The sequence below is a fragment of the Schistocerca americana genome, chromosome 8 (assembly GCF_021461395.2).
Source record: "Schistocerca americana isolate TAMUIC-IGC-003095 chromosome 8, iqSchAmer2.1, whole genome shotgun sequence".
Lineage (NCBI taxonomy): Eukaryota > Metazoa > Arthropoda > Insecta > Orthoptera > Acrididae > Schistocerca > Schistocerca americana.
Window position 1 is genome coordinate 80714482 of NC_060126.1, and position 13862 is coordinate 80728343.

General features: G+C 39.7%; 1 protein-coding gene across 1 annotated transcript in view; it reads left to right on the forward strand.

The window, feature by feature from the left end:
* The window catches only part of LOC124545569, a 138965-nt gene extending 125915 nt beyond the window's left edge, over nt 1-13050 (forward strand). The window contains exon 5 of the mRNA XM_047124517.1: nt 12976-13050. Within this exon, the coding sequence (XP_046980473.1) occupies nt 12976-13050 (75 nt within the window). The remainder of the gene's footprint in view (nt 1-12975) is intronic.
* The last annotated feature ends 812 nt before the right edge of the window (nt 13051-13862 follow it).

Below are 13862 nucleotides of genomic sequence, written 5' to 3' on the forward strand. Positions count from 1 at the left end.
GTTTCATTACATGCACATGCGCGCGAGCTCGCGCGCGCGCAAACACACACACACACACACACACACACACACACACACACACACATTCATTTTGTCTTTCCGTTCTTGTGTTATATATCGACATATTGTATGTGCCTGTGTCCTCAACACAAGTGTAGATTTGTAATGTGCTGGCACACAATTTACAGAATCAACACAGTCATGTTTGTATATATTTGTTTTAAAAATCAGTTTTTTGTTATGAGTATCACCTTTACATAATGTTTGGTGAAAAGAAAGTTTACATTTAACATTTAACTATGTGTTTCTCATTTCATAGTACAAAAGCATGTATTGTCAATTTGTTAAAGAAATCCTCTTTGGTAGTGATGAAATTGTTGAGATGCAGATGGCGAGTCATTAGTATGTGACGGCAGCAGTGTAAGCAGCAGCATGCCACATGGGGTGACGATTCGGTGACCGGAGCTTTGACATGAGCAGTGAAAGCCGAAGATTGGTCGTCGCACAGCGCCCATCAGCTGTGCGGTCCGGGATGCCAGGTTGCCACTGTGCCTCACACATGACATGCAAACATTTCACCAAGCATCAGTTCATTTACATAATGAAACAATTACACGTACAGGAGAGGCTGAAAGGAAATGCTAGTAGTCTTCATTCACTCCTCGCTCATACGTGTAAACTGTTTATATCTCCGCTGATAAGGTATTTGAACATATGAGATCCAGTCCTTCAAATAAGATTTCAGCTTTTATCAACACTTATTCCACTTTTTCTTATTAATTAATGCTTTTATTTCTTGTTCACAAACTTTGCACTGCACTATTTCACTGTGGTAAGCATTCGGTGCGAATACATTGCGGTGATACTTTTTGAGATTCCTATGTTGGCACTTGCGTCACCTGTAGCATTTGACTGCTCACTGTCACACAAGTATTGCATCTTAACACAGTCCACATTGGATTATCCATCCATAGGAAGTCTGTTTTGTTCATGATTTTAACACTGTTTATGACAGAAATCACTGCATACTACATTCCACTTTTATCACATTTTCACCATGTATGCTGGAAATTTTTAAACTATACTAGTTTACTGGACATATTTGTCAGTCATCAACTGTGAAATACAGTCCATTTTCGCTGTGCTTTTACACCATCTTTCAGTTCACTTTTATATTATATTCCAACTCTTGAATCACTTTATTCTCATATCATTGATTGAGTGTCCAGATAGTTTCACACAGAATTTATGAGCACATAATGCTCTATTTATGAAAGAAACATGCATCGTTAATCACAGTTTCTCATTCCACATATAACATAAATCAGTACCTTTTGTGGTTAAAGTTATTTAAACAGTGTGTGTTATAGCCAGCATTTCTTTCTTAGAAAGTCTGACCAATTGGTCTTTCTGGACTCGAGAGCTCAGTAAATTTGTGTATCTGACATCAGTAAACATTCAACACTGATTCAAATTCATTTCGATTATTGCGCTTGCAGTTGCCTTACATGTGACGGTAAGACTGCAAGCACTTCTAGGCTGGTATTTGTGCAGAATTTAAACATCTGCCCCAACTTTTTTTTTCCCCTATCATCTCAGTAGATTTTTTTTTCTCAGCAAATAATGATTGAAACAGGCTCAGGCAACCGTGCACAATGCCTAATAAAATTTTGTGCCTTGAGCCTCAAATCGGATTCATTAACTGTAACCTTGTCCAGATGTGTACCTTCAGATACATACATCCCATTCAAACAAATAGCTTACATATATACTCTCTTATATAGTCACACGTATATACCAATGCATACAAATGAACTGCAAAGGCATATGAATTGAAAATCAAATCCTAACTACACTTAAACTACAACTTATAAACTACTAACTATTTACAGTTCAGTTGAGTTTTTCACTCAATTAAGTATCAGTTTCTTCATTCAAAGATATGAAGGCCTTTAAGGCTCTGTCAGGGTACAACCTTACATCTTCTTTGTCTCAGGGTATGCCAACAGGTAGCACCCATCATGTGGTACGTTAATTATTAGGTGTGGCCCCGTATACAAAATTTGCCACTTTTTTATTTATTCTTTTAATATTATAAGCCTTGGGGTGGTTTTTCAACATAACCAAGTCTCCTATTTTGTAGGTATATATTTGATTCAGGTTTCTATCAAACTTCACGGCATGGTGTTGCAGTGACAGCAAAGCTCGTTGTAACCTCTGCTCTCTTGATATTGTCATAATCCTGGAGTGCCGAAACCCACCTTGTAAGATGTTTATGAAGCAACCTGCATGTAAATACCGGGTGATCAAAAAGTCAGTATAAATTTGAAAAATTAATAAACCACAGAATAATGTAGATAGAGAGGTAAAAATTGACACACATGCTTGGAATGACATGGGGTTTTATTAGAACAAAAAAAAAAAAAAAAAAAGAAACAATGTTCACAAAATGTCTGACAGATGGCGCTGGACAGCAAAACGTCAGTGACTGCCCGTGACAATCGTGTATAAAAGGAGCTGTAATGAGAGAGAGAATCAGATGTGCCAGCAGTTGCAGCATGTTGACGTTACCTGAAAAGGCGCTTTTAGTGAAGCTGAAGCTGTATCATCAGAATGGGGAATGTGCTAGTTATGCGTTACGATCCTATCGCCATAGGAAGGGGATTCAAACAGGTAAAGGTCCGTTGACGAATGCAGCTGTGGTGAGAATGATTTAGAAGTTCGAAGCCACGGGCTGTTTAGGCGATAGACCCCGTAGTGGCCGACCGAGCACAAGGCATAATGCTGCTGAGACAGTTCAGGAAGAAATGGAGACTGTAGCGGGTTCATCTATGCACGGGGAAGTCAGCGCTCGTGCAGTCGCACGTCGCACCGGCATTCTGTACACAACTGTTTGGTTGGCACTGAGGCGTACCCTCCTATGCTATCCGTACAAAATCCATCAGCATCATGAACTGTTACCTGGCGATTTAGTGAAGCGGAGGGCCTTTGCGGTGTGGGCATTTCAAAAGATGGCGGAAGATGACGATTGGTTGAGTAACGTTTTGTGGACCGACGAAGCTCATTTCACGCTCCGAGGGTCTGTCAACGCCCACAACTGCAGAATTTGGGCTACCGAAAATCCTAGAACTGTCGTGGAAACTCCATTGCACGCCGAGAAAGTCATGGTATGGGATGGATTTTTCACATCTACCGTTATCAGGCCTTTTTTCTTCGAGGAAATGCGTGATTCTGGTTTTGTAACTGCTACCGTGACGGGTGAGAAGTACGCCGATACGTTACAGAATCGCATCATCCCCAGCTTGGCTGATAAACACCTGCTGGAACGTACGATGTTTATGCAGGATGGCGCTCCACCCCATATTGCTAGATGCGTGAAAGATCTCTTGCACACTTCGTTTAGTGATGATTGTGTGCTCAGCTGCCACTTTTGTCATGCTTGGCCTCCCAGGTCTCCAGACCTCAGTCCGTGCAATTATTGGCTTTGGGGTTACCTGAAGTCACAAGCGTATCATGATCGACCGACATCTCTAGGGATGCTGAAAGACAACATCCAACGCCACTGCCTCACCATAACTCTGGACATGCTTTACAGTGCTGTTCACAACATTATTCCTCGACTACAGCTATTGCTGAGGAATGATGGTGGACATATTGAGCATTTCCTGTAAAGAACATCATCTTTGCTTTGTCTTACTTTGTTATGCTAATTATTGCTATTCTGATCAGATGAAGCGCCATCTGTCGAACATTTTTTGAACTTTTGTATTTTTATGGTTCTAATAAAACCCCATGTCATTCCAAGCATGTGTGTCAATTTGTACCTCTATCTACATTATTTCGTGATTTATTCAGTTTTCAAATTTATACTGACTTTTTGATCACCGGGTGCATAGCTATTTGCCTGGTGGTCACAAAATATGATTATTCTTTTGCCATAGACATAATGGTGGTACTTCTTTAATGCCCATACCACTGCGAATTTGTCATAACTATTTGACAGTGTGTGTATCCTGTGGACTAATGTGGTACTTTGTTGTATATCTTTTCAAAGATGGATACAAGTTCCACCCACTTAGTCAATTGGTTAGCCACATAGGCTCCGATGAATCTGTTTAAGTCACAGAAACATTGTGCTACGGGATTCCCGCTAGGATTAAAATATGATACTAATATATGTCTAATTTCTTGGTCCCGTAGAATCTGTTTCCAACATTGACTTTTAAAGTAGCTGGCATTACCTGTCAAGAGTTATTGGTTTTCCAATACTTGGGATATAATCGGCCACGAGTTTTCTGATAATTGTCTTAGATGTTGGATATAGTTTTAGGTATTTTGAAAAGATATCGAAATCTGCAATGATAGATTTTACCCCATCTTTAGGTATTGGCAAAGATCCCATTACATTAACAGCTGTGATCTGTAAAGGTTCTGCCAGAACGATTAGATGCAGCTCATTTTTAGTACTATGTGTACTAGGTTTTGTCTTCTGATGGATAAGGCATGACCTCACAAGTTCATTGATCTTCCCATGTAGACTAGGAAAATAGCAATACCTGGTTAGTATACTGGCACATTTTTTATCACGAAGTGTCCCCAATAATCATGGGTTTACCAGGTTCAATTGTTTATTGTTTGTGTAAGTATGCAGATGCACCAGTTCTCGGAAGCTTCATGCATCCTGTGATATAAAAGATGATTGTGCATCTTATAAAGTTTTCCAAATTCTCCATCTGGATTATTCCTCAACGAGTTACCTATTTTTTCCCAAATTGGGCCACCTCGTCGCATTTCTTTGATTTCTTGGTGCATGCATAAGTATTTTTGCCTTCTGTTGGAGTCTTTTAACAACAAAATTTTGAACTCAGTTGATTGTTCAACCAGTCCTGCAAACTCGGGCAATCCCTGTGGTAACCTTGATAATGCATTGGCAACAACATTATCCGTGCCTTTGACATGCCTAATTTGGAAGTCATAATCCTGGAGTGCCAAAACCCACCTCGTAAGATGTTTATGAAGCAACCTACGTGTAAGTACATAGCTAAGTGCCTGGCGGTCACAAAATATGATTATTCTCTTGCCATAGACATAATAGTGGTACTTCTTTAATGCCCATACCACTGCGAGCACTTCCAGTTCCGTAGCGGAGTAGGAATGCTCACACAAATTCAGGACTCAACTTGCAAATCCAATTATTTTTACCTCTGTCAGTTGTCCTATGCTGTCTGCTTGAAACAGACAGGCACCTAACCCACAAATGGAAGCATCTGCCGCAAGATAAAAATCCTGCGCCATGTTAGGATGACGGAGTATTTCAGCATTTACCAGTGCCTCTTTAATCTGATTATATGCTCTTTTACATGCATCTGTAAATACCCATGGTCGGTTTTTTCTTAACAGATTTAACAAATCCTCATTATTTAGTAACTGAGCAGGGACAAAAGGCCTAAAAATGATGCCATTCTTGTAAACGCTTTTAATTACTTTTTGTTGTTGGGCCAAGGCATCTCCTCTATCGCACGTAATTTCTTCGAGTTAGGTAAGATACCCACCGGAGAAGTAATGAGCCCTAAAAATTTAATTTCTTCTCGCCCAAATTTGGTTTTCGTGATATTGGCAGTAACACCTACCTCAGAAAACCTTTCTAAGATACAGTGTAAAATTTCCATGTGTTCTGCACATGTTTCGGATGCTACCAAGATGTCGTCTACATAGACAGTCACCTTTTCCAAAATGTCAGGCCCTAATACAGTTTCAAGTGCCATAATAAATACACCTGCACTGGCATTCAGCCCAAATGCCAAAACTCTAAATTGACAACTCCGACCGGCAAATATAAATGCAGTGTTTTTCCTAGAGCCTGGTGTTAAGGGAAACTGCCAGTAGGAAGGCTTCATGTCAAGGCTTGTCAAGTATTTGACGCCTTGAAATTTCTGGATTTGCTCCAAATGTTTTCGGGCCTCGTCCATACATGTATAATTATATTGTTGATATCTCGCACATCCAACACCAATCTGATACTGCCTCTGCTATTGTCACAGCTAGCAGCAGGCTACTGTAAGGTGACATTGATGGCTCTGTTATCTACCAAAGCAGCATTCTCAGTATTTCTCTCCCCATGGCTTGCCTTTTTGTCCAAGGCACAGGGTAGGTAGTTCAACAGAATGTATTGTGTGGTTGTACTTGCATATTGAATTCGTATCCACAAATAATTCCACTTTTTTTTTTTAAAAAAAAAACTGCTGCAAAAATTGGTTCAACAACTGTATAAGTTCACCTGTTGTTGCTGACTCAGATAGGCTGATTTGGCTACCTTTTCATTGATATATTGTTTTATGGTGACAGTTTCTTGTGCCCAGTCGGATTCCTGTTTATTATCGTTCTCCGTAGGCCCACCGTCTTTAATGCACATTGCATGTGGATCAGCTTTCGTTACACGGACATGCCAGCAATAATTGTCCAGGATCCTAATTAGTGCCAGGTCAATTCGTCAGTTTTGGCAGAATAAGATACAGATGGCTCAGGAGAGGTCTATTTTAGTCTTCATTTCCCTAAGCACGTCCAACCCCAAGATGCAAGGTACCACTGGATTCTTTACCACTAGGAATGAGCACTTGATGTCTTCGTTTTCCTTGGTTATCTCAGCCTGCACCTGATTTTTTATGAATTGTACCCTGTCCCATAGAGCACCTACCACCTTACAATTCTCAACCGACAGAATTTGCAATGTCCTCATCCGATCTACACTTTTAAACAACTGTTCATCAATAACGAAGCCACTAGCACCTGTATCCAGAATCACTGACACCGATATGCCATTTATTTGCCCCTGAAAAGCAGCCTGCATTAGTTCTACTCCTGATTGTGCCGTCTGTCACAGATCAATCGTCAACTCCTCATTGATGTCACAAACGTCATTATATCATAATAAATGAATATTCACATTCTGTCTCCCCCCTCTTTTGGCTTGCCAACAGTCAGGGTAGGGCCTACAGCGATCTGCCAGAGTTTGACAACCTGTCACACTTTGCCAGTACCTGATCTGTCACACCAGTTATCCTTACACCGCCCTTCACAGTGCAAGGTGGATTTGTGACACAAGCACTTGTGATGGGTCACTTTGTGGCTGTAGTGGGGGTGGTGGCATCGGAATCGCATTAATGTGGTTAACGGGTACATGGCCTGCAGGCATTGCATGTTGCGACTGCCAGTTAGCCTGCCCTGTTCATTGCCACTGCTCATTACTCATCTGCAAGCTTTTATTAGCGAAGAGGGTATTACCTCCTTCTTCGGCTCTTCTCTTCTGGTTAAAATTATCTCCTCCACTTTTGGTTGGACACTGGCTCACATTAGCATAATGATTACCATCATAACTACTGCGACGCCAATTACCATTGCCTGCTGGCGCATTGTTCATCATGTTGATACTTTTCGTATAGTTTTCCCCATGAGGATATTCACTATTACGTGCAAATCCATTCTTTCGCAGACTGCCGTTGCCTTGATTTAGTGCTTTATTGTTCCCCTGACCATTATTTGAATTCCCGTATTCATTCTGTCGAGCATCCTCTTAAATAGGGTCAAGGGAACCACTTGTGGCCACAAATTGTTCAAGGTCAGTATCTGGGACATGTACTAATTTTTTGTGAATAGCAATCAGTAATTTTCCTTTTAAAATTCGCAAAACATCCCACACCTGCATTGGTTCGTCCCAATATCGGGTCTTGTTGAAGTATCGTTCAAAATATGTTCGAAGGTTTCCGAGTCTGGGATTGAAATGCTCGGGGTTATAAACCTGTTTGCATGATCTTTCTTGTACTGACCAAGACCAAAATCTTGCCAAGAATTTACTTTCAAAATCCAGAAACATCGGACACTGATCGGCAATTTCCATTGCCCACAGAGCCGCATCACTGGTTATAAAGGGTATTACAGTCTGTATCTTCTAGTGTTCATTCCAAGATAAGGACAACACATTTCTGATACTTTTTACGAAAATCACTGGGTGAACACTTTTCTTTTCGTCATTGAAAGTTTGGAACTGGCGGTGCGTAATCAATGACTCCTCATGTTTAACTTGTGCTACAGTTGGTAGCACGCATGCATCTGTCATAGCAATAATGCCTGTGTAACTTCATGGAGAGAGCAGCTGCATACTCTCGCTGGCTGATGTCTCCATGGTGGGAATATTAATCGGTATGTTTCCGTACTGCTCTTTTCCTGGCGATGTGTGGGTCACATGCAATGGTTCTGCCAAGCATGACTGAAATTGTTCGCCTGACAGATGCTCGTCAATTCGTTGTTATAAACCTTGTGTAATATCATCAACAGTTTTGCTGATGATTTTCACTTGGCTCCCCCAAACACGTTTGCGCTCTGTCATGGTGGTCTACTTTATCATCTAAATTTGAAACTTGTTGCTGGATGTTTTTGTTCTGCCCTACAAGTCCTGCAACTTGCTGTTTTGACAATATCAATTTCTTGTGCAGATATGAAACAATCACCTTGTTGCATTGGTCGAGAATCTATTGAACTTTGTTAGAAATTGAGCATCTCGCTCTTGCTCTCTTTTTTCACATTGTTGTCTCTCATGTCAAGCTGTGCTAAAAGCACTGCAAGAAAGTCTGGTATAGGTGGTGATGTTGGCAACACATCAGCTGTTGATACCGTTGCATCACATTTCTCTACAGTATCAGCTGTGTGAATGTTTTTACTCATTTGAGTTTCTGCACTAGAATCTAAAGACGCATTATCTATGCAATGTCGCTCGTTTTCCCGTTCAGGAATTCGTGAGCTTTACATTTCACCTTGTTTATTTAATGCAAAATCTTGGACATTATCATCCAATTCAAATTTGGACATGTTCTCATCCTCTACTCAATTATCCCTCCATGTCTTAACCATCTTTACTCAGAATCAGTTTCATTATCACAGCAGAGACACACAGAAAAATATAATACACCGAAATAGCATGCACAAGAAACATTTAAATTACACAAAACACACAGAAAAATATTGAACATATCATAAAGAAATTTTGTATAGTGCACTTTAAGCTAACTATGTGTCCTACGTCTTTAAGTAAGTTACTTTGTGCAGTACACCTTTAGCAACACATGTACAGTGTAATGTTAATAAATGTTACACTGCGCAAACGATTATTTAAACATTACTATACACATATGAATCTCCCATATAATCGAACTTGACTTTGGCTAATTGCCACACAGCAGATTGTCTGAACAGTATATAACAGATCACCTATTTGACTCAAAATCCCTAAGCTTTGTTACACAAAGTCAGTGAAGCTGTAGCAAATGAATCTTTCTAAAAATATTTGTGGCAAAAGTACTGTATAAACAGTAAGAACAACACTGTGATTAATTTTAGACTACACAGTCACCACAGTGCATGGCCCCCGGATACCTTTCCTTCTCTTGGTTCCCAGCCCAGAAGCACTTGCAATCACCCTCTTACCTTTTGTAATTGGTTCTTGAATGCTGCTGTTTGTCTCGGTTCAGACACCTCTTATATTGTCATAAAGCTGTGGACCCAAATTCTCCACTGCAGCAGTCTCGTCTCTCAGGTTTGACTGTCTCTCAGGTACAATGAATGGTGATATGGTACATGAAACAATATTATATATAAAAACAAAGATGAGGTGACTTACCGAACAAAAGCGCTGGCAGGTCGATAGACACACAAACAAACACAAACACACACACAAAATTCAAGCTTTCGCAACAAACTGTTGCCTCATCAGGAAAGAGGGAAGGAGAGGGGAAGACGAAAGGAAGTGGGTTTTAAGGGAGAGGGTAAGGAGTCATTCCAATCCCGGGAGCGGAAAGACTTACCTTAGGGGGAAAAAAGGACAGGTATACACTCGCACACACGCACATATCCATCCACACATACAGACACAAGCAGACATATTTAAATATGTCTTTAAATATGTCTGCTTGTGTCTGTATGTGTGGATGGATATGTGCGTGTGTGCGAGTGTATACCTGTCCTTTTTTCCCCCTAAGGTAAGTCTTTCCGCTCCCGGGATTGGAATGACTCCTTACCCTCTCCCTTAAAACCCACTTCCTTTCGTCTTCCCCTCTCCTTCCCTCTTTCCTGATGAGGCAACAGTTTGTTGCGAAAGCTTGAATTTTGTGTGTGTGTTTGTGTTTGTTTGTGTGTCTATCGACCTGCCAGCGCTTTTGTTCGGTAAGTCACCTCATCTTTGTTTTTATATATAATTTTTCCCACGTGGAATGTTTCCTTCCATTATAATGAAACAATATTATATATACATAATTAACTTATGCACCATACTCATTATTACATACATAAAATATATTTCATAAAATTGAAACGAAATGATCATATGGCGTTGTTGGCCGGGAGGCCCCATTCGGGGGAGTTCGGCCGCAGTATTGCAAGTCCTTTTTAGGTCATGACACATCAGCGACTTGCGAGTAAATGTTGATGAAAATGATGATGGACACACAACACCCAGTCCCCTGCCGGGAATCAAACCCGGGCCCCCTGCTGCATGGTAGGCAGTAATGCTTGCTATGGAGCCGCACTATATTTCATAAATAAGCTTTGACAATTTTTTAAACTCAGATATACATCAGGTTAGTATTATGTACTCTATTAAGTATATAAGTAAATTGGTAAATAAATTTGGACCCCCAAGTTCTGGGTGTCAGTTGTGGTGGTATATTAAAAACAAAGATTCCATAACTTACCAAACGGGAAAGTGCTGGTAGATAGGCACAAAAAAAAAAAAAAACACACAAACACACACACAAAATTTCAAGCTTTCGCAACCAATGGTCACTTCGTCAGGAAAGAGGGAAGGAGAGGGAAAGCCGAAAGGATGTGGGTAGAGCACTTGCCCGCGAAAGGCAAAGGTTCCGAGTTCGAGTCTCGGTTGGGCACACAGTTTTAATCTGCCAGGAAGTTTCAAAATACAGTTGTGTTCTCACAGCTGTCTAATGCTTGTACTTTACTGTTTCAAAATGACAAGACACATATTTTTAAATGCGTAATGTAAACCAAAAGTGGTTTAAATGAAATAGCTAAGATGATGAACTAGTGACAAAAGAATATATGAAGTCTATTATGTGATATCCTCACTTTTAACTCATTAGCAATATTGAGTCCTTGATATAATGTGTGATGTTACCTAGGAGGAATAATACCCTTATTACATAAATCTAAAGAATCGTTTTTCTTTTCTTTACTTACGCGGAGAGGACCATCATATATTGGGCACAGAATATTGTTTTTATGTCCCAGACTTGTTGCATTTCATAGGCTATGTCTTTTCTAGGTGTGCAGAATTTGGAATTCAGAATCATCATACAAATGCTTGAAAAGTATTATGTCAGGTTGATATTTCCAATATTGCATCCAAACAATCTTAAGCCATTTTAGTTTCTCTATTTTCAACAGATTTTTTAAAAAAAATTCTGAATTAGTTTCTTCTGTAGCTGGTTGAAACATAAAATTTAAGTATTATCCATTTCTGTAAATCTGCGATTGTCAGAGGTCATTCTTGCAATACTGCACCAGCCAGTGGCATCAAAAACATTCACACATTTACATTTTCTGAGTCTACTTCATTTCTGAATGTCCAAGCTCAAAAAAGCATTGGTTTGTAGTTGGAATATCTAGTATATTCACTGCATGCAAACACACAGTGTTTGTGTTGGCATTCCTGTTTTGGCCCCCCACAAGTATCAGAAAACAAGGCTGCTATTTTCCTAGTGCATGATCTTTCACAGATTTCCATACACATGAAGCCATTTCTATGGAACATCTTTTTGCTGTTGTCTTATTCCACATGTAGCAATCAGTTTTGTTTCCCCCTAGTTAAGAACCATGAGAGTGTACACAGAGAACCTTCTTTTATAGAATATCGCCTTTGCATTCACTTTAGGGCAATAAAGCGCAGCTTGCAAAATTCAGACAGCACAGGTTCACCTTTTCTTGCAGTTTTTTTTTCAAAGTTCTCATACTCCTTTGCCATATCTTCCCTTCTCATTTGCTCTCGCTCTTCCCTTTTAAAAACTTAGTCTTCCTTTTCCTCAGCTGAAAGATGTGAAAATTTTAAACATTCATCACACATGTAATGTCAGATTCAATTCTGTAGTGGAAATCTGTCAGTACAACCATAATTTCTGCTTCAAAACATTGCTTCTGACATAACTCATACATTACGTTAATACTCATATCAGCAGGTAAATCATCTGCTGTACATTGTTCCCTCTTGTAATGGGAAGGAAGTGTAGGAAAATTCTTAATTTCTTTCCTTATAGCCTCTCAGCTTTCTTCTAGTTTCTTTATACATGGCTCAAGACATCCTCTTCTCTCTTTCTCAGTTGCATAATGCTCATATCTTGTTTTAATAGTGTTTTTTTACAAAGGCTTCAGAAATGTCAAGTCATGAGTAAAAGCGGCATACACACTTGAAATTTACCAGCTCCCTTTATTAGATATAATTTTGTGGTGTTCTTCTTTCATGACCTATCATATTTAGTTCTCACACTTCGTTTTTCTTCTTCCTCCACTAACTTGTTTAGGAACTGCCTTTGTAGCTCAACTAATCCAAGACCCCAGTAGGATATTTTGTCTGTCTTGCTCAGTAAACTTATTGCTGCACCGTCTCTGACATTTTAGCAATCTTTTGGCTTCACATTTCTTGCAGGACCTAACGGAATTATTTATTGAAGTATGTGCTACATGATGCTATCAACTGATTTTGCTTTGATTTCTTTTCCATTCCTCTTTAATTGCCATCTTTTTTCATTTTCTAGCAATGTTACCATTCTTAACATGAGCTCTGTCAACTAAAATTTCCCAATCCTGATTTTGATGCTTTACTTGTTGTGCCCTAGTTACATCCTCAGCAATTTTTGTAACATTCTTTACAAGGGAGGTTCCGTGTTCAAGACTGAATACTTGCCTTTATAATTACAGATGGCAGAGGAAAGAAAGTTACAAATTGCAACATTGTCTGGCTACTCATCAGAATCAGTAGATTCATCTGGTTGATAGGAGGGATCGTCTGTATCTGAATCAATGGACATCCTCAGCATCTCTTCATCCTTTTCACATTGCAATTCTTCCACAGTGAGAATAGCAACAACAACAACAATAATAATAATAATAATTACTAACAAAAATATACACTAAGAAACAGGCTCTAATACTTACAAAATTCCACTAAATTAATTCCTTGTCCTAGGTCCATTATGCTTGAACTTGCTTCTAAACTCTTTCCTTGCCTGGGAGTCACATTTCATAATTGTGACAGAGCCATGGTGACAGTACACCTAAAAAGTCGCAGGAAAACCACCTTCTAACAACTCTATTGGAATCATAGATATTCAAGAGATGTTCCATTTCAGAAATTAAAACTATGTCCTGTGGTCTAAAAACAGGTCAGCTCTTCTGTCTGTCTAATTCATACTAATTCATACACTACTGGCCAATAAAATTGCTACACCACGAAGATGACGTGCTACAGACGCGAAATTTAATTGACAGGAAGAAGATGCTGTGACATGCAAACGATTAGCTTTTCAGAGCATTCACACAAGGTTGGCGCTGGTGGCGACACCTACAACATGCTGACATGAGGAAAGTTTCCAACCGATTTCTCATACACAAACAGCAGTTGAGCGGCATTGCCTGGTGAAACGTTGTTGTGGTGCCTCTTGTAAGGAGGAGAAATGCGTACCATCACGTTTCTGACTTTGATAAAGGTTGGATTGTAGCTTCTCGCGATAGCGATTTATCATATCGCGACATTGCTGCTCGTGTTGGTCGAGATCAAATGACTGTTAGCAGATTATGAAATAAGT